Source organism: Panthera onca, chromosome E2 (genome assembly GCF_046562875.1).
Source record: "Panthera onca isolate mPanOnc1 chromosome E2, mPanOnc1 haplotype 2, whole genome shotgun sequence".
NCBI classification, from domain to species: domain Eukaryota; kingdom Metazoa; phylum Chordata; class Mammalia; order Carnivora; family Felidae; genus Panthera; species Panthera onca.
This window is the reverse complement of record NC_138353.1, coordinates 11,510,822-11,532,461: the sequence shown is the minus strand read 5'-3', so window position 1 is coordinate 11,532,461 and position 21,640 is coordinate 11,510,822. Positions and strand designations below refer to the sequence as shown.

Genomic DNA, 21,640 nt, shown 5'->3' with positions numbered 1-21,640 from the left:
CCCATGGTCCTACGACAGGGGGAGACTGGTGCCCAGACGTCACTGCTGAGCATAGGAAGTCAGCGCCCAGTTTGTCTGGGACCCAAGAGAATGGATCCGTAAAAGCCATGCCCTGTGACAATTCCTACACACTTGTCCCACAAGTATTTATTGAGACCCTGCTAGGCTCAGGAGACACTACAGGGGAAAGACAGAGAGTCCTGCCCTCTGTGGTCTTTCCAAAAGCTATTCATTGGGTCCTGGCCCAATTCCACTCAGCTTGAGTGATGATGGCTTTGTGGTATGTTTTGTTAGCTGCCCTCTCCTTATTAGCAATAAGCGATATCATTTCCTGAGCTCCCGCTCAGGGTCAGGAGCTCTATTCTGTCTTGAAGCCACAAACAGAGAGGCTGATGGTGAGGAGTAGGGAGGAAGCAGAGGAGGAGGACGACGACCAAAGGAGATGACTTCAAGTAACATTATGTGCAACGAAGAAAAGAAGAAGTGAGGAGATCCGGGCCTGGGAGCAGGCCCCTGGGGTAGGGGAGGGCATCCTGGCTGGGCTGGTCACGGGGGGATGCATCACAGTGCAGTGGTTTGGGGCTGTTGATGCCGGGAAGTGGGGGGCGGGGAGGAGGATGCTGGCTTGGCCCCCAGGTCCCCGCGGGGCAGTCAGTGGTTGGGAAATGGTATCTGGGCAGTGGGGGAATTGTAGGCAAAAAGCCCAGGGTGTACAAGAGCAGAGATAGTACAGTCAGAGAGGACAGCGCTGGGGCTCCTGGGCAGAAAGCTGGGGGTCTGGACTTCTGGGTCCTCAGGAAGTAGAGGGTGGTCCGGGGCCCCCAAGTCTCAGGGGTGGGGCTGCTGGCCTCCGAGGATCCAGGGCCTCTGTTTCTCCTAATCTGCTTGGCATTAACCTCCAGCCAGTCTTTCAGTGCTCTTGGGGCAGTTTTCCCAGGTCCTGAGGATGGGCAGCTATGAGTCTAGTAGAAAACAGGGGCCTTGGGGAGGGATTGTGGGAAATGCCCCCAAGTCCCCAGGGCCTGGGAAGAGCTGAGGCTGCCAAACCCAGGGGGTGATGGGGAGGGGGGACCCTAGAGGAACAATCCCTGCTCTGTCCACTTGTTTCCCACGGACTCAAGCCAAACCAAACGACTGCCCAGGCCAGTTCTGCTTCCAACCAATCCTGGTGCCCTTCCTAGATTCCTCCTTCCTTTCTCAGGCCTCCACCCCAGTCGCACTGCCCTAGGACCCCAGAATCCAGGCCCCTAGACTCCTCTTGCCTCCCAACGCAGGAGTCTGGGTCCCCAGACTTCTTCTCCCTGGGACTCAGGAGTCTGGACCTCCAGCCCCTTTTCCTCAGGACCCAAACGTTCAGGGCTCCAGCTCTCTTCTCCCTTAGAACCTGAAATCACGGCCTCTGGTTGGTGTTGGGCGCCCCCTAGTGGAGTGCAGAGTGGCCCTGGGCGGTGATTCAATTAGCAGTTAATAGAAATGGAAGAACTTTTCTGGTCATTCAACAGAAATGGGGGAGGGCTTTGCAGGGGTCCTAAGGTCACAGTCTAGCTCACTGACCCTCAAGCTCCGACAGATCGGGACTCTGCAGTTTATTATTATTATTATTATTATTTTTTTAACGTTTATTTATTTTTGAGACAGAGAGAGACAGAGCATGAACGGGGGAGGGTCAGAGAGAGAGGGAGACACAGAATCGGAAACAGGCTCCAGGCTCTGAGCGGTCAGCGCAGAGCCTGACGCGGGGCTCGAACTCACGGACCATGAGATCGTGACCTGAGCCGAAGTCGGACGCTTAACCGACTGAGCCACCCAGGCGCCCCTGCAGTTTATGAGACAGGAGGGCCGACTGGAGCTTTTATATCTAGAGTTAAAAGCAAAGATGGGGTTACATGAAGCTAGAGAAGATTAAGTTTCAAAGCCCTTCACTTGCCTGGGCTTTCTGTGGTCCTCTATTACAGATTACACACGTAATTTTGCACTGTTATTTATTATTATTAATTAATTAATTAATTAATTTATGTTTTTAGTGTTTATTTATTTTTGGGAGAGAGAGCGAGCACAAGCAGGAAAGGGGCAGGGGGAGGGGTGGACAGAGGCTCCAGGCAGACTCTGTGCTGACAGCAGAGAGCCTGATGTAGGGCTCAAAGCCATGAACCGTCAGATCATGCCCTGAGCTGAAGTTGGATGCTCAACCGACTGAGCCACCCAGGCGCCCCTAATTTTGCACTTTTGAGAAAGAGGCCAGCAAATCTCAGTCTGCCTCATGTCTGGTGGACTTAGTATGTTCATTTCATCCCTAGACTGCGCCTACAATTTTAGAGAATCGTTCTCACTACCCTTATTATATGGGAAGAGAAGTGGACTGGGCAAGATGTTCTCTAAGGTTCCTTCTTGCCTTTGTGTTGGCTCTCAGATGTGTGTCATCTACCTGCTGCACGATGACTTTCATCCTTTCACTTAGCAACCATCCCCTGGGGCAGTGCTGGAGGCAGAGCAGTGACCGTGAATGCCCTGGGCTTCCCCGCCCACTCCCACGGCAAGACGTACCACACCACCACACCCATCCCTGACAGCGGTAACACAAAATGGGCGGGGGGGGGGGGGGGGGGGGAGCTGGGGAGTCCTGAGATCTGGAAAGACTAGGAGACTGTGCCGGCACAGCCTGGGGGCCAGGGAGGGTTTCCAAGAGGAGGTGATATTACTACTGAGCTGGGACTAAGAGGAAAGTGAAGGAAGTAAACAATAAAATGAGAAATAAATTATTTGGAGAATCCCAATGCAAAGCCTACTCTCCCTTCCGGGTAATATGTAAGGTTCATAATAACAGTGCACAATATTGATCACTTGCTAAGAGCAGGTGTGTATGTGTGTGGGGGGGGCGGGGTGGGGTGGTGGGAGGTGCTTTACATTAGTGATCTCACTAGGTCTTTCCAAAAACCCGGAGAGGCAAAAGCGGGAGGGAAATGCTTAGTTTATAAAAGAAACTGAGGCCCAAAGAGATAATGTCACTTGTCTGGGATCGTATAGAAGGTCAGTAGCACAACCAGGGTTTAAACACCTCCACTCCATTCATACATAAGGCTTAACAGCCGCTGACAGACTTCTGTCCTTTCCCGTCCTCCATACCATCCTCCCCAGACCAGGGGTCACTCAACCCGTGTCCAGGCTTGGAACTGTACAAACACACATAGCTAAGAAAAAGAATGAAGTTCTAGGAGCCCTTGAAGCCGAGTCCAGAGTTGCGAAATTGCTAGAAAGCAAAGACCACTCCGGAAACGCGCGTGCGGGCTAAACTCGGTGGCCCGAAGGGTTGGAAAGGGAACGACAGGGTCCGATTTGAAGGTGTGGTGGCCGTGAGAACCCTGAAATAATAACTTTGAATGCACAGAAAAATTATAACCTAAGGGGACTTGGAGGAAATGGTTCCTTTAGGAAGAGGGGTTTGAAGGCGATGACATTGGCCTAAGGCCCGCCCTCTGAGTCTCGGTACCGCGGCCAGGGAGGTTCCTTGAACACACGAAGGGCGTGTATTGAGCAGAACATTTTGAGGAGTTACGGTGGCCGGGAAAGCTCAAGAAACACGAAAACGGAAACGACTCGAAGAATCGGCCGAGCGAGGAAGGCAGGATGGCCTGCAAGGCTTCACATAAATGGAAGAAGCAGATTAACTCGAGGAAGCAAAGGGAATGGAGCCCGTGGGACGCTGATGCGCTGGCCGAGAAAGTCCGGGCGTTCCATGCAGGGTGACGGTCTACTAGGTGAAAACAAATGTACGGCAGGGTGGTGGTTGGGGTACGGTGGCCGGGCTGGTTCTTTCTTAGCCGGAAGCGGCTCTTCTGAGAGGCGTGGCTTGAGCTGTCTTGCCGGATACGGTAGCTGGCGGGCCCGGCGAAGTGTGAAATCTCGCGCGATCGCGCTGGCGCCGTCGGGGACGGGGCGGGGCTGGCGGCGGGGGCGGGGACCCGGAGCGGGAAGATGGCGGCGGCGCAGGAGGCGGACGGGGCCGGCAGCGCCGTGGTTGCGGCCGGGGGAGGCGGCTCCGGTCAGGTACGGAGGCCGAGAGGGGCCTGAGGGGTTCTTCCCCACCCGGGGGGCCTCCCACGGGGCGTGTCTTGCCCCTTTTCGCGGAATCCCGTGCACTGGGGGCTCCTTGCCCAGAGGGACCTTGAGTACCGGGCCCAGGCAGGCCGGGCAGTCCTGGAGGCCGGACGGTGCGGGGAGCGGGGCCCTGTTGCACGCCGGGTCCCCTGAACGCTCGCGCTGGGCGGCCACCAGGCTCATGGCTCGAGCCGGGAGACAGTGGCGCGGAGGGGCGCAGACTTCTACCCAGGCGCCCTGGTTCTCCACTCTGCGATTCAGGCTCTAAGACCGTTCTTGAAGTGGACTGGCATTCAGAGTCTCCCTCGCAGTGCCTGAGATGTGGGCAATCATTGATTGATTGGGAGTTTTCTAGCTCTGGGGAAGTCAGGTAGTCATCCTGGGTAAGGGCACGGGCGGTGGAGACCGACAGACCCACTTTACAGACGGGAATCCAAGGAAGAGCGAGACTAAGGCTCTTGTAGAAGGTCACCCAGGTTGGGTTTGGGATCCATTCCGTGTAGCAGTCCAGACATTGCTGACCCAGGGTGGTCAGGACTGGGAAGGGTGTTTATGCTTTGAGCATAAACTAATCCAAGGGGGTGGGTGGTGTTAGCCCAGGTGGTGGTGACTTCTGACCCATTACTGTTTCAACTAAACTGGAGCTGCAGAACATACTTGTTCAGGCAGCCACCCTTCAGGCATTTAGGGAATGGATGGAGTGACAGCAAGGTGCTGTCGACCCACCCACTGGGATGTCACTGACATGTGGGAGGCAGCACCGGGGAGAGGAGGTGCAGGTTGAGAGGGAAGAATGAAGTTGACTTTCTATGTGACCTTGGACAAGTTCCTTGCCTTCTTTGGGCCTTTATTTCTCCAGTGATAAGTGCAGGGGTTGCACAGGATGGCCGGCCATGTGATGGGTCACAAAGATGGTTCCAGCCATGCCCCTGCCATCAGTGGAGTGGAAGAGAAGATTGACATGTAAAGAATTATAGTCCTGAATGACTAGGGTGGTGACAAAAGTCTGTGCCAGGGACTGAGGGAGCCCAGAGGAAGAGCAAATAATATCACCTGGGGAGGCCACCCAGATGAGATTTGGTGACTGAGCCCCACATACCTGGCTCAGCATCTGCAACCAGGGCCTGGCCTGGGGGCGGCCTCAGAAAATATTTGTTGAGTTAACTCTAGAACGAAGACAGAGTCCCTGTCCTCAGGGACTTCCCAGTCTTGCTGAAAGATCTTTTCCCCCTCTGAGTTTCTGCTGGTTACTGGATCGGGGGTGGTCAGAGAGACCAGGGCTCAGGTTCCCTTGATTGCCAGGCTTCCAGGGACCCCCTGATTTTTCTTTTGTCTCACCTCTGCTTAAAACCTTTCAAGACTTCTTCCTTTGCCTTCAAGGTAAAGTGCAAATTCTTTAGTAGATCACAGCCTTGCGTGGTCTGAATTTTCTTCAGGCTAGATAGATTAGTATTTCCTAGGCTCAGCACTATTGACATTTTGGGTCGGTTAATTCTGTGTTGTGAGGGGCTGTCCCGCACATTGTGGGGTGTTCAGGAGCATCTCCGGCCTCTACACACTAGATGTCAGTAACACACGTACCTCTCCCCAGTCGTGGCCGTCAGAAATGTCCCAGATGTTGCTAAGTATCCCCACCCGGGGGGCAAAATCACCCCTGCTTGAGAACCACTGAGTGAATGGAGCATCAGCCACTGTAAAGGTCTTTTATTTCCAGGAGTGTGCCTTGTTCTTTCCTTGTGGCCTTCTCACGTACTTCTCCCCTCTTTACCAGATCGATCCCTACTAGTTCTGTACATCACAGATGTTCCCTCCCCTAGGAAGCCCTCTCCGACTCTCTCAGACTGGGTCAGGGCTCCCACAGCCCCCTGGGCTCGCCTGTCCCAGCCCTGCCCACTCTGGGTTGTACTGTCTGCCTGTCTCTTCCCCTGGACTGGGAGGCCTTGGAGGGCAGAACCAGGACTGTTTGGGTCAACACTATATCCCCTGCACCGCCCAGCTTGGGACCCGGCACAGAGCAGGTGCTCAGTGTTTGTGGAATGAACAGGTCTTGAGTCAGAGGCTGGGCCGAGATGGAGTTCCCACGGTGGACCAAGGCAGTCGGTGAAGATGTGCTTGAAAGCCGGTCTTCATACTCCAGCCCAGGCTGATGGTCTCAGCTGCTTCTGGGCCCCTAAGCCAGTGTTTCTGGGGATTGTGTGAGATTGGATGTGTGGGTCCCAGAGGAGGAACTGTGTCTTAGTCACTACTGTGTGCAAGGACATCACACCCTCCCCAGCCTGTGGGGCCTAGCACTGAGGGGGCGGACCCTTGGCCGTGTCATGCTCCTGCCAGCCAGAGGCCCAAACACGGCCCAGAGCCCTGCCCTTCATTCCTTCAGCTAATGTATACTGAGTCCCCACTACTTGCCAGGCTCCAGGCTCATGCTGGGGATACAGCTGTGAACAGAACAGAGTCCCTGCCCTTTTGGAGCTCATGTTCTGTCTAAGGGTCCGGGGGGTGGGGGTGAAAGAATGGACAGGAGTACAATGAATATAGCAGGTCAGGTGGTGATAAGTCCCATGGACAGAGTAAAGCTGGAGAAGGAGATAAGAAGTGAGGGGTGAGTAAGAGGGTTGCAATTTATTTATTTTAATAATTTTTTTTTTAACATTTATTTATTTTTGAGACAGAGAGACAGAGCATGAGCAGGGGAGGGGCAGAGAGAGAGGGAGACACAGAATCTGAAACGGGCTCCAGGCTCTGAGCTGTCAGCACAGAGCCCGACGCGGGGCTCGAACTCACGAACCGTGAGATCATGACCTGAGCCGAAGTCAGATGCTTAACCGACTGAGCCATCCAGGCGCCCCTGAGGGTTGCAATTTAAACAAGGTAGTCTGGGAAGGCCTCTCTGAGGAGGTGACATTTGAACAAAGACTTGAAGAAGACGAGGGAGGGAGGCATGCAGATACAGGGTCAGCAGGAAGCCTCTCGGGTAAAGGGAACTGCCAGTGCAAAGGCCCTGAGGTGGGAGGTGCCTGGTCCTACTAAGGAACAGCGAGGAGGCCTTGTGGCTGGACCCAATGAATGAGAGTAGAGAGGCATGGAAGGGGCCAGATCAGGCCAGGGCTTAGGGATCGACATGAAGACTTCGCCTTTACTCCCAGGGAAGTGGGAGCCACAGGGAAGTTGCCTTTCTTTTGAGCTACAACAGATACAACAGCATTCACCTGTTGTCAGTATGGAGTTCAGTGGCTTTTAGTCCAGTTTGGCAATTGTGCGGCACCCCCATCGCCACCGTCCTGTCTGCATCCAGTCAGAACATTCCGGTTTCCTCTTGCAGCCACTCTCTGCCCCCAGTTGGGCTCCTTTTTATTGCTGAGTAGCATTCCATTGTGTGTATGGATACACCAGGTTCATTCATCAAGGTGGAGGGGCCTTTGGGTGGTTTTTGGCTGTTACAAATAACGCCCCTGTGAACATTTGCACATTTGCACATAAGCTTTCCCGTGTGTGTGTGTGTGTGTGTGTGTGTGTGTGTGTTCTCCTTTCTCTTGGGTAGAGACCGAGGAGTGGGGCTGCTGGTTTGTATGGCAGGTGCACATTTCACTTATTAATGCTCTGCTGCATCTTTCAAAGCCGCAACCCCATCTCCCCACTGGCCCAGTTTCCTCCACACCCTCGTCAACACTTGTGATTGTCCGTCCTTTTGACTGTGGCCAGCATAGTGAAGTGGCATCTCACTGCGCTTCTCTGCCTTTCTGTGGGAGGGTTTCCAGCCAGCTTGTCCACCCGTGCGGGTAAGAGAACAGACCTGGGAGTCGGCCAGACATGGGTTCAAATCCTGGCCTGGCCCTCACCTTCTGTCTCTTGACCCTGAGAATCAGCGCACAGCTGCTGGAAGCACTTACTTGGCCCCCAGCGCTCCCGGGAGCAAGGCCGAGCCTGAATAAGGGGACCCCGTGCCTGTCTCTGATCTTGCCTGCCCCCAGCCAACCCCTTCCGTGAAGCTGTCCTCCCAGCATGCCCTTCACCCAAATGTCAACAGCAGCTCCTCAGGCAGGCTCTTGACCACCTAATCCAGAGTGGGGTCCCCTTCCCCACCCCAGTAGGCATCATGTGTCCCTGCTTGTTTCCTCCAGAGCACTTTTGTTTCCTGTTTACCAGCTTGAACGGTCCTGTTGGCTGTTCCGTGGGTGTGTTTTGTTCTAGACCCTGAGCTCCGTGAGGGCAGGGCCCAGAGCTGCGTGGGCACTGCCTAGTACTGAGCCTGGTGCACAGTAGATGCTCAGGAAGTCCATTTTTCACACATGAAGGAAATCTTTTCTGTCTGAAACATACCAGTATTTTCACAACCTGGCCTCTGGGTCAGAGAGGGGAAGTGACGTGCCCAAGATCTCACAGTCAGGAACTGTGGGGCCCTAGAGCCCCTACCTGGTACCACGGTACTGTCCTGCATGTTGGTAGATACAGGGAGGAACTCCTGCCGAAGGGGACAGGGGGTGATGAATGACAGAGAGGGGTGGGCTCGGGGCTGTGGTGGGGGGAGGCCTGGGTGATGCGGGCAAGCCCTTCAGGGAACACATGTTGATTCCACAGGTGTTTGTTGAGCCCCTGCTCTGTGCTGGGCAGTGCTCCTGCCTCACGGTGACCATGACAGTCCTGGTCCTGCCTCTTGAAGGCTGAGCAGTGAGGGGACAGAGCTGGGAGGAGGAAGAGGACAGGATCCGGGAGCCAGCAGGTGCAAGGAGAGGGGTGGGAAGACATCCCCGCCTCGGGCCCTTCCTGACATGACATTCTCTGCTTCTGAGCTTCTGTTTCTGAGTGAAGGTTGCTCTAGGAAGCCTTGCCTGACACCCCCTTGTCACCCTGCTGCCCTTTTCCTTCCTGAGCCACCCAGACAAGTGGATTCGCCTGCCCGAGCCTCCATCTGCCCGGCTGAATGGAAACATTCCTAGTCGTGGCCTCATGGGGTAGTGTGTACCAGTGGCTCACAGTGGCGTGGCTCACACTGTGGCTGTGTTTCTCTGTGTCTGTCTCCTGCTGGATAAGGAGCCCCTGGAGGGACAAGGCCCCGCACAGGGCCGGCCACCGAGGAGGCCTTTGGAACTGTTTGCCCAGGGTAGACCCTTTTAGATAAACCCAAGCCTTATGGGATCTGGCACTTGTCACCATGCTGCATTGTCCCCCCAGCCTGCATTGTCCCTTGCATCCTGGGCTCTGGCTTCAGGGAGCAGTGGACAGTCCTCAGAGTCAGATAGTATCTCTCCCCTTCATTTCTGTACCGGCTGCTTCCCTCACTGTCTCCTCTGCATTATCCCTTTGTTATGTTTTAAGTCTTAGCTCCAGTGTTCCTTCTTCCAGGAAGCCCTCCCTGACCTCTAGGCTGGACCAGATGCCCCCTCTATCATCCTACATCCCAGCCCTGTCTGCTCTGGATCATCCCTATCTGGGGACTCTTTAGCTCCCCCCACTGGACTGTGATTCCCCAGGAGGGCAGTACAGGGCTGTCTCCGTCACCTCGGTGTCACCAGCACGGAGTAGGTTTCGGGGAAGCGTTTTTGTCTTGAAGGAGCAAGATATACCACCCTTCCTGGGTGACTGTATTCATCTGTTCTCCAGTTCTTTAAATGTTTTTTTCTTAATGTTTATTTATTTTTGAGAGAGAGAGAGACAGAGAGTGAGAAAAGGGAGAGAGAAAGAGGGAGGCGCGGAATCCGAAGCAGGCTCCAGGCTCCGAGCTGTCAGCACAGAGCCAGATGCGGGGGCTCAAACTCACAAACCGTGAGATCATGGCCCGAGCCGAAGTCGGACGCTCAACCGACTGAGCCCCCCGGGTGCCCCGAAATGTTCTCCAGTTTTTGATCAGGCACCACTCTGTGCTCAGCCCTGTGCCGGGCCTTGGCACGCAGGGGTGCCTCAGGCGACACCCTCCCTCCTCACCTGGTCTCCGTTTCCTGCAGGTGGCCAGCAACGGCAGCATCGGGAGGGACCCGCGGGCGGAGACCCAGCCCCGGAACCCAGCACCCCAGCCAGCGCCCAATGCCTGGCAGGTCATCAAAGGGGTGCTGTTCAGGTGAGCAGGTGGGGCTGCTTCTGGTCATCGAAAAAAGTTCACGTAAAACATAAGAAAGGAAAAAGCCACCGGGCATAACCATCGGTGGTGACTAGGGTTTTCTTTTACTGTGGTAAAATATGCTGTTGTTGTTATAAGTAGTCTCCATACCCCATGTGGGGCTCGAACTTACAACCCCGAGATCAAGAGCCACATGTTCTCCTGACTGAGCCCACCAGGCACGCCTATATGTCTTTTTTGAGATTTTATTTTATTTGCTTTAAATGTTTATTTATTTTTGGGAGAGAGAGAGAGAGAGAGCAGGGGAGGGGCAGAGAGAGAGGGAGGCAGACAATGCCAAGCAGGGTCCGTGCTGTCAGCGCAGAGCCCGGTGCAGGGCTCGAACCCACAATCCGTGAGATCATGACCTGAGCCGAAATCAAGAGTTGGCTACTCAACCAACTGAGCCACCCCACGCCCCTTTTAAGATTTTTTTTTTTTTTAATTATTCTTTTAAATGTTTTATTTATTTTTGAGAGAGACAGAGACAGAATGCGAGTAGGTTACGGGCAGAGAGAGAGGGAGACACAGAATCCGAAACGGGCTCTAGGCTGCGAGCTATTAGCACAGAGCCCGACGCAGGGCTCGCACTCACGAGCTGTGAGATCATGACCTGAGCCAAAGTCGGACGCCTAACCGACTGAGCCACCCAGGCGCCCCTAAGATTTTATTTGTAAAGATATATATTTTTTTAAACGTTTATTTATTTTTGATAGAGCACAAGTGGGAGAGGAGCAGAGAGAGAAGGAGACACAGAATCCGAAGCAGGCTCCAGGCTCCAAGCTGTCAGCACAGAGCCCGACACGGGGCTCGAACCCACAAGCTACGAGATCATGACCTGAGCCGAAGTCGGACTCTTAACCGACTGAGCCACCCAGGCGCCCCAAGATTTTATTTTTAAATAATCACTAGACCCAGCGCAGGGCTTGAACTCACAATTCTGAGATCAAGAGTTGCACGCTCCACCAACTGAGCCAGCCAGGCTGGCTAAATATACTATGTTAAATTGCTAGGGCTGCTGTAACAGATAGCTCAGGCTGGGGGCTGTAAACAACAGAAATGTATTTTCTCACAGTTCTGGAGGCTACAGGTCTGAGATCAAGGTGTCACCATGATAGAGGTTTCTTCCAAGGTCTTTCCCTGGCTTGTAGATGGCCATGTTCTGTGTGCCTACAGGGTCTTTGCACTGTGTGTGTCTGTGTCCTAATCCCCTCCTCTTATAAGGACACTGGTCATATCGGATTAGGGTCTGCCCAGTGGCATCACTTAGCTTCAGCCACCTCTTTAAAGGCTGGATCTCCCAATACACTCACTGGGGGTGACTGTACTCGGGGTTAGAACTTCAACTTATGAATTTTAGGGTGGGGGGGCGTAGTTTAGCCACAACATGTACATTACTACATAAAATATGCCAGTGCACAGTTGTAACAGTCACTCCCATGCACGTCCAGAACTTCATCTCCCCAGAGAGAAACTCTGTATCTATCAAGCACTAACAACCCCAGTCAGCACAAACCCCTGCTGTAACAACCCCTGGCGCCCATCATTGTATACGTTCCATCTCTCTGAACTCGACTGTTACACTTACCACGTTTAAGTGGAGTCATACAGGCTGTCCTTTTGTGCCTGGCTGGTGGTGGTCTTTTTATGTGTGCCTTCATGTGGCCGATTCCTGGGTAGTGGGAGCACAGGGCTTGCCTTCTGGAAACCTGGCCTGTGACCAAGGCCCTGGAGAGAAGCTGAGTGGGGTCAGGGAGATCTATCTGAGGCTGAGTTCTATGACTGCCCACCTAGACCTGGTGACAGTCTCCCTTCTCTGATCTGGGCCCTTTTTGCCCATTTGCAAAACAGACATTTCTTTTTCTTTCCAGAGAGGTATTTCAGCAAAATGTTCAAGAGACAGGCCATGCATTTAGGCAGGCACTTTCTCTCCTTATCAACTATAAGAAATTCCGTGGCAAAGTTGTTTATTTAATTTGTTATTAGGTTTAAAAAAAATTTTTTTTAATGTTTCTATTTATTTTTGAGAGAGAGAGAGAGACAGAGTGTGAGTGGGGGAGGGGCAGAGAGAGACAGAGAGAGAGACAGAATTTGAAGCAGGCTCCAGGCTCTGAGCTGTCAGCACAGAGCCTGATGCGGGGCTCGAACTCACGAACCGTGAGATCATGACCCACGCCGAAGTCAGATGCTCAACCAACTGAGCCACCCAGGAGCCCCTAATGTTTATTTATTTTTGAGAGAGAGAGAGAGGGAGAGAGAGAGAGAGCAAACATGGGGGAGGGGCAAAGAGAGAGGGAGGCACAGAATCCAAAGCAGGCTCCAGGCTCTGAGCTGTCGGCACAGAGCCCCACGTGGGGCTCAAACTCGTGAACCGCGAGATCACGACCTGAGCCGAAGTTGGACGCTCAACCGACTGAGCCACCGAGGTGCCCCTGTTAATAAGGTTTTATTTAAATTTGGGTATAGGTAACATACATGTAATATTGTCTTTAGGTGTACGATACAGTGATTCCAGACTTAATACATCCCCCGCAGCTCATCGCATCAAATGCACTCCTTAATCCTCATCACCTGTTTCCCCCTTCCCCCACCCACTTCCCCATCAGTTTGTTCTCTAGAGTTAAGACTCTCTTTCTTGGTTTATCTCTCTGTCTCTTTTTTTTTTTCCTTCTCATTTATTTTGTTTATTTTTTTATCATTTATTTATTTTTGAGACAGAGAGACACAGCATGAACGGGGGAGGATCAGAGAGAGAGGGAGACATAGAATCCGAAGCAGGCTCCAGGCTCTGGGCTGTCAGCCCAGAGCCCGACGCGGGGCTCGAACTCACGGACTGTGAGATCATGACCTGAGCCAAAGTCGGACGCTTAACCGACTGAGCCACCCAGGCGCCCCTTATTTTGTTTCTTAAATTCCACATATGAGTGAAATCTTATGGTATTTGCCCTTCTCTGACTTACTTTGCTTAGTATGATAACCTATAGCTCCATGTCACCGCAAACGGCAAGATTTTGTTCTTTTTTATGTTTGGATAAGAATCTGTTTACGTGTGTGTGTGTGTGTGTGTGTGTGTGTGTGTGTGTATCTCTATCCACTTACCTGTTAATGGACACGTGGGCTGCTTCCCTAATTTGGCTAGTATAAACAATGCTGCTATGACATCGGGGTGCATGTATCCCCTTGAATTAACGTATTTGTATCTTGGGGGTATATACTCACTAGTCCAGTTCCTGGATCGTCGGGCAGTTCGTACTGTTTTCCACAGTGGCTGCACCAGTTTGCGTTCTCACCAGCAGCGCGCGAGGGTTCCTTTCGCCACATCCTTGCGTAGCAGAGTTGTTTAAAACAGTCCTCCCCTTGGCCAGTACGTCCTTATGGGGCTGTGGCCTGCCGCAAGGGAGCCTGGGAAATGTGATCTTTCTTCTGGGAAACCGAGCGCCCCGTAGAAAGCTGGGGGTTCTGTTCCTGGGGGGCGAAGGTGGTGGGGGTGGGTCAGCTGCTTGTCTCCTCCATGCCGTCGTCCTCGTTTTCCCCTCGAAACTCATTAGTAATACACGCTTCCTGTAGAAAGCAAATTCAAACGGTACAGATGCACAGAGAGAGGGAAGTCACACAGAAGTGTGTTAGGATTGGTGGCCGTCCTATAAACGCACACCCGCGGTTTGCCTGAGGTGACGCTATGTGAAGATGCTCATAGACAGTTGTTCAAAATAGAGGAAAATGGGGAACGGCCCGCGTGTCCAAACCAGAGGCTTGGCTGCTGAAACGTGGAGGGGGGCAGGTACCCTCCGACACCTCGGGCCCCCCGCCTCCCTGCCGTGTGCCTTCGCTGGCCGAAATACCCTCTCGTGCCTGAGTTTCCGTCTCAGAGCAGGGAATCCTGACAGTTCGCAGGTCATGACGGGGTGCCAGGAGGTCTCTGTCAACTGGAGACAGCGGGAGCTGGCACCCGCTCAGAATTGGCCAGGGTTGCTTTTGTTTCTGAGGGTTAAAAAACTGAGCTAATATAAAGAGAAGCAGCTTAAAAAACAAAAAAAAAAAAGCAGCCCACAATCCCAGACAGTCACCAGTCACATTTGGGTGTGGGACAGGCCTGCCTGCCTAGTGTCTTCCAAGGATGTCACCCAGGATGCGGGGAGGCTCTGCAGGAAGGAAATTCCCCACTGTTCCGCCCAGACACTTGGGCGCCATCCCTGACATGCACCCAAGCTTCTTCCACTGCGGCCTCTGTTTCCTCCATTCCTTCTCCGTTCCACTCTTCCCCACCGGGTCCAGTTAGGACCTAGAATTTTCTTCCGTATCCTCTTCCTTATTGCGTGCTCCAAGCAGCTGTGAATAAAGATTATTTTTATCTTTCCCTTCACTTTTACATAAGAGTAGCCTATTTTCCCCAGTTCGGCACCTTGATTTTTTTCATTAACAACATATCTTAGAATCTTCCCACATCAGTGCATACGGCCGCTTCCCCTTCAGATACACATTTTTTAATATGGTCATAGCTTAGGCTCATTTCCTTCCTTAGAACCAGGCAGCACCAAACGTTAGCCGGGGTGGGTGCCTGGAGACCATGTCGCCTGGAGTTCTTTTTTTTTTTTTTAATGTTTATTTATTTTTGAGAGAGAGAGAGAGAAACAGAAAGCAAGCAGGAGAGGGGCAGAGAGAGAGAGGGAGACACAGAATCCCAAGCAGGTCCCAGGCTCCGAGCTGTCAGCACAGGGCCCAATGTGGGGCTTGAACTCCTGAACGGTGAGATCATGACCTGAGCCGAAGTCAGACGCTTGACCAACTGAGCCACCCAGGTGCCCCTCAACTGGAATTCTTTAAAAAAAAATGTTTTTTTAACGTTTATTTATTTTTGAGACACAGAGAGACAGAGCATGAACAGGGGAGGGGTAGAGAGAGAGGGAGACACAGAATCCGAAACAGGCTCCAGGCTCTGAGCCGTCAGCACAGAGCCCCACGCGGGGCTCGAACTCACGGACCGCGAGATCGTGACCTGAGCTGAAGTCGGCCGCTTAACCGACTGAGCCACCCAGGCGCCCCTTAACTGGAATTCTTAAGGTGGGGTCCAGGGTTTGTGTTCAGGGGCCCGTGAATTCTTCAAAACTTCAAGCAGATGGCATAAGAATGGACTTTTTTGGGGAGAGTGGAGTCCAGTTTTCGGCGCGTCCCCACGATGCCAGTGGTTACCTGGAGTGGGGGATGGGATGGGATGGGCACTGTGTGGATAGATGGATGGGGTGGAGAGTTTTCATTATTTGACTTTTCATGTACTTAACACCCTTCTGAACCCGTGAATGCAGGGTACGGACGTGGGGTGGGAGAGAAGATTTACTGTCTCTTTTATTTGCTTACTCCGGTAGGCTGAAAAGCATCAGGTGAACGCCAGTCCCCTCCAGGCCTGTTGTTGTAGGGTAGGACTTCCTGGCCTGGGATGTGTGGGTGGAGGGGTGTGTCCACGAGCCGTCTGAGAGGACCCACAAAACTGTGGGTGTACAGGTACACACGGGTGCTGTTCAGGAGACGAGGGATCTGGACTTCTCCAAAAACGTCTGGTCCAGTCTACCTCCTTTTACACGTGGGGCTTCCTCCAGGAGCCCGGAGGAGGGGTGGGACTCCTGAGGCCACACTAAGCCGGGGCAGAGCTGCTGGTGGGCATCCCTGCTCCCACACGCTCCCTCGGCATCATTAACCAGAACGGGATCCTCTCTTGGAGGCAGAGGGTTCCCCAGAGATCGCCAGCTCCAGACCTTCCTCAGCCGGGTGCGTCAGGGACTTCTTGCGGAGGCAACAGATGGCTCAGCTGGGCCATCGCCCCTGAGACCCCAGACCCCAGGGCTCCGTAGCTGCTACAGGCAAAGACAAGCCTCTCTGCCCAATCATGCCCTTCCGTGTGGTTTGGGGCCCACCCGCGCTAAGATTCCCTGGTGGTAGTTTTCCATTCCAAAGAGTTTTGTCTGCCTTTTTCCTATGATGAAACTAATAACATCTAACACTTTTAAAGTACTTACTGGCTGTGTATCAGGCTTCGTTCTCGGTGACGTATATATATCATGGGTGTGCATGCATACGTACTTATAGACGGATACGGGTACAGAGTTATGTTCATGCATTTAATGCTTATAAACAACCCTACAGGGTAGGTAGTGTTATTATCCCCATTTTCACTGTTGAGGAGACAGAGGCCTGGAGAGGTTAAGTCTTGCCTGAGGTCACACAGTTGGTAAGAGGCAGAGCTGGGCTTCAGGTCCGGGTATTGCAAACTAGAGGCTGAGCCCTTAACCTCTGCTATATTGCTTTTCATACCGGTAATTAATAAGTTCCTGTCTCATTCAATAATTACACAGCAGCAGGTGTCTGAGAGACCTGAATTAACACAAGTTTTTTTAGAAGTTGTTTATTTCTCTCTCATGTGCTATTCCAGACATAGGAAAACCAGGATTCTGTCATCTTCTGCAACCCAGATTCCCTCCTGCCTTTTTTCTACCGTCAATAGGTTTTGCCCCTCGTCTGCATGGCCCAGGGTGGCTGCTGAAGATCCAGCCATCACATCCACATTCTAGGAGGGAAGCAGAAATCAAGGAGGCCTATTCTTTCTCTTTAAGGACACTCCTCCAAAGCCCAGCACAATACACGGTGTTTACATTTTATTGGCCAGGACTTCACCTTTTCTCCATTTCTAGCTGTTAGCGAGGCTGGAATTGTAGTCTTTATTTAGGAGTTCTCTTTTTGAGACAAAAGGGGAAGACAGATATTGGGAAACATCTAGCAATCTGCTACAATTTTGTTTGGGGCTTTTCTTTTGTTCATTAAAAGACAAAAAAAAGGCGCGCCTGGGTGGCTCAGTCGGTTAAGCGTTTGACTTCAGCTCAGGTCATGATCTCACGGTTCATGGGTTTGAGCCCCGCTTTGGCCTCTGTGCTGACAGGGCGGAGCCTGGAGCCTGCTTTGGATTCTGTGTCTCCCTCTCTCTCTGCCCCTCCCCTGCTCATGCTGTCTCTCTCTCAAAAATAAATAAACATTAAAAAAAATTTAAAAACAAAACAAATTCAAAACAAAAAGCCTTAAGAAGAAAGTAAAAATCACCTAAGGATAACCATCAGTCATCATTACTCTATTGGTGGTGATCCTTTTACATGTTGATTCGTATAAATGCTGGGGGTTTTTTGTTTGTTTTGTTTTTTTAAGTAGGTTCTTCTCCCAACGTGGGGCTTGAACTCGCAACCCCTGAGATCAGGAGTCGCATACTCCACTGACTGAGCCAGCCAAGTGCCCCTGGTTTTTTTTATTTAGGATTTTTAAGGCAGTATTGTGTCTCGTGGCCTATTGTTTTTGTACACCTTCCCCCTACTCTCCCAAACCAGGAAATCCATTTGAAAGTCTGATGCGTATCATTTCATACCTCTCTCTCTTTCTGTGTGGTTTTGGGTTTTTTTGTGTTTCGTTTGTTTGTTTGTTTTTTTAAGTAATCTCTACACCCAATGTGGGGCTAGAACTCACAATCCTAAGATAAAGAGTCCCATGGTTTTCTGACCAAGCCAGGCAGGTGCCCCTTTAGAACTTTTCTGTCTTCCCCAACTGAAACACTGTACCCATTAAACACTAACTCCCATTCCCTCCTCCCCCTCAGATTTGTTGTTTTTTAACATGTTTATTATACAAAATTGGAGTCCTATTCTACATACTTTCCTTCTCTTCCTTTCTTTCCATACTTGCCTCTCTCTTTTATCTAAACAAAAATTTTTTTTAATGTTTATTTATTTGGGAAAGCACACACTTGCGTGAGCGGTGGAGGGGCAGAGAGAGAGGGAGAGAGAATCCAAGTAGGCTCTGTGCTGTCAGCACTGATCCCAACTTGGGGCTCGAACCCATGAACTGTGAGATCAGGACCCGAGCTGAGATCGAGAGTCAGATGCTTAACCGACCGAGCCACCCAGGCTCCCCTCGCCTTTCTCTTTTAATAGTATGTCCTGGAAATAACTGCGAAGTCAATGCTGATTCTAAGGCTGTGCAATATTGCGTTTATTCAGTTTTGTGGATTGAAAATAGGACGCCAGTGTATTTGTTTTTGTGTCATTTTGGTTTTGTTTCTGTTTTTTCTGTCATGTTACTGAATATACGGTACTTCTGCCTCAAAGTAAACTCTGTCCCCCACGTGAGGCTCAAACTCATGACCCCGAGGTCAAGAGTCACGTGCTGCCAGCATGGTACTTTGAAAGTTCTCTTGGGGCTCCTGGGTGGCCCAGTTGGTTAAGCGTCCGGCTTCGGCTCAGGTCGTGATCTCATGGTTCATGGGTTCGAGCTCTGCGTCGGGCTCTGGGCTGACAGCTCAGAGCCTGGAGCTTGCTTGGGATTCTGTGTCTCCCTCTCTCGCTGCCCCTCCCCTGCTCATGCTCTCTCTGTCTGTCAAAAATAAACATTAAAAAAAATAAAGCTCTCTTGATGCAAATTTTGAGGGTTGTTTTTTTTTTTTTAATGTTTTTTGAACGTTTATTATTGAGAGACAGAGAGGTAGACCCTGAGCAGCGGAGGGGCAGAGAGAGAGAGGGAGACACAGAATCCGAAGCAGGCTCCAGGCTCCGAGCTGTCAGCACAGAGTCCAACGTGGGGCTCGAACTCACAAACTGCGAGATCATGACCTGAGCCGAAGTCGGACGCTTAACCGACTGAGCCACCCAGGTGCCCTCAAATTTTGAGGGTTTTTGTAACAGATTCTGCAACATCAGAGTTGAGTTGTTGTGAGCATCTCAGAATTATTTGTAGGGATAATTTCAGACCTAGGATGAACATATTTTCTCCAGGAGGACATGCTTTCCATCCACTGGCTGCTGGGGGCATCAACCATCCGAGGTCTCTTAGCACCCACCAGGTGATTCCTGAGGAGGGCCCGGCCTCACCTGCCTCCTGGGTCCTGGGTGTGGGGCCCTGTGGGGTCTTAGTTTCTCATGTCGTAGGTCTCTGGTTACCCTGTGTGGGTCTCGGCTAGCATTTCTGTTACCCACCAGAATACCTGGCAAGTGTCCTCAGACATAAAAAGAAGCTTCTGGTAGTGTTTCATTTCTCTTGTTTCCAGCCTTCCCTTCAGTTTTTGCCTGGTAAATCTATAGTCTTGTTCATTCTTCAGTGTTTTTTTGTTTTTAATTTAATTTTTTTTTAATTTGCATCCAAATTAGTTAGCATATAGTGCAACAATGATTTCAGGAGTAGATTCCTTAGTGCCCCTTACCCATTTAGGCCATCCCCCCCTCCCACAACCCCTCCAGCAACCCTCAGTTTGTTCCCCATATTTATGAGTCTCTTATGTTTTGTCCCCCTCCCTGTTTTTATGTTATTTTTGTTTCCCTTCCCTTGTGTTCATCTGTTTTGTCTCTTAAAGTCCTCGTATGAGTGAAGTCGTATGATTTTTGTCTTTCTCTGACTAATTTCACTTAGCATGATACCCTCCAGTTCCATCCACGTAGTTGCCAATGGCAAGATTTCGTTCTTTTTGATTGCCGAGTAATACTCCACTGTATATATAGACCACATCTTCTTTATCCATTCATCCATCGATGGACATTTGGGCTCTGTCCATACTTTGGCTATTGTTGATAGTGCTGCTATAAACATGGGGGCGCATGTGTTCCTTCAAAACAGCGCACCTGGGGGCACCTGGGTGGCTCAGTCAGTTGAGCGTCCGACTTCGGCTCAGGTCATGATCTCACAGCTCGTGAGTTCGAGCCCCGCATCGGGCTCTGTGCTGACAGCTCAGGGCCTGGAGCCTGTTTCGGATTCTGTGTCTCCCTCTCTCTCTGCCCCTAACCCACTCGCATTCTGTCTCTGTCTCTCTCAAAAATAAACATTAAAAAAAAAAAAACAAAAAAAACACAGCACACCTGTATCCCTTGGATATATTCTTCAGTGTTTTTAAGAAAATGTATTTACAGGGGCTACCTCAGGCGGTGGAGATTATAACTCTTGATCTCGGGGTCGTGGGTTCAAGCCCCACGTTGGGTGCAGAGATTATTTAAATGAATAAATAATTAGAACTTAAAAAGATAGTATGTATTTACATATATTTGTACATAAACTTGGTAAAAAAAACATACATAAGAGAACCACGAGCAGAATATATCTTTGCTACTTCAAGATACATAATTATGTATAGAAAACCAGCATTGATATGTTCTTAGTATATTAATTTTTACTAATCTTTTCCAAGTTGCTTCCAACCACAGTGTTGGCCTGAATCGCCTAGCCCAACATTACTAAAATTTGGGACTAACCCTTGACTCATTGTCTGCTTCTCAAGTACTTCAGTTGACTTGAAGTTCTAAAATGTGGCTCTCAAAGGTGCCGTGCCTCCAAAATGCTGAGGTTCCAGATTCTTAGGGTCCTCTCACTTTGGGGTCCCAGGGGCCTGGCGTGTCAGGTTTCCTAGGTCTGAGGTTAGAAGGTCCAAGCCCTCGCAGCCCCGCGGCCACCAGGGCCTTTTGGGAAACGTGGGCAGCACCCCAGATACGGCCTCTGGGGGCATCTAGTCTTCCCAGCAGCCCGGGGGCTGCCTTCTCAGGGGCCCTCCCTGCTCCCTGCTCCGTCACCTGCCCCGGGTCAGGCCCTACCTAGCCCGTGCTGAGTCTGGAGGAGGTCAGGCAGACCCACGTTGCAAAGAAGAGGCTTGGGACTCACCACCTGTCCTGCTTGCCTCCTCAGGATCTTCATCATCTGGGTCATCAGCAGCTGGTTCCGCCGAGGGCCGGCCCCTCAGGACCAGGCGGGCCCCGGAGGAGCCCCGCGCGTCGCCAGCCGCAACCTGTTCCCCAAAGACACTTTAATGGTAACCGCCGGCTGGGAGGCCGGACTCGGGAGATGACGGTGTGGGGGAGGGTGTGAGGGAGCGGCGTGAGCAGTTGGGACAGACAGGTCCCTGGTCACTGTCAGCCGCGCACGGGTCTGGGCTTGAGGAGCTCCGGGTCCATTCTCAGCCCATGAGACCTGGGTCAATCTAGCAACACGCTTAAGGAAAGAGTAAATTCTGGTTTTGTGGGGAAGAGAGACACCAGAGGTGTCACGCACTTGTTCTCAAACGCTTTTAACAGGGCCTGTACGTACTTCAAAAGTCCGCTTAGGTTTCAGAATTGCGAAGAGAGGTGTGCAGGGGACGGGTTGGAAAGAAACGGGAGGGAGAGAGCGAGGAGCCCGGCAGAGGGGGACGAGGGACACGCGTCCTGTCCTGCAGGATCCCGAGTGGCCGGGGTTCGGGAGCACCCGCAGCCAGTGCTCAGACCCTGGTAACCCAGACTCCTCCCGCCTTTGCGCTTCTCCGCAGCTCTGGGATCCCCGACTGCACAGAGTTCTGGTTAGCGGGTGCCCGCTGCTCAGATGTGCTTTATCAGTGGGCCACTGGGGCTCTGGACAAAGATGGCCAAGGGGACTTGTGAAGGGAGGGTGCTCTCTGAGACCTGGTTTCTCCAC

The 21,640-nt window shown here is 51.8% G+C and overlaps 1 protein-coding gene across 1 annotated transcript in view; it reads left to right on the top strand.

Annotated features, from left to right (window-relative positions):
- The first annotated feature begins 3,913 nt into the window (after nucleotides 1-3,913).
- CLPTM1 (CLPTM1 regulator of GABA type A receptor forward trafficking) overlaps nucleotides 3,914-21,640 on the top strand; it is a 31,554-nt gene continuing 13,827 nt past the window's right edge. The window contains exons 1-3 of the mRNA XM_060651409.3: nucleotides 3,914-4,044; nucleotides 10,035-10,147; nucleotides 20,879-21,002. Of these exons, the coding sequence (XP_060507392.1) occupies nucleotides 3,973-4,044; nucleotides 10,035-10,147; nucleotides 20,879-21,002 (309 nt within the window). The 5' untranslated portion in view covers nucleotides 3,914-3,972. The remainder of the gene's footprint in view (nucleotides 4,045-10,034; nucleotides 10,148-20,878; nucleotides 21,003-21,640) is intronic.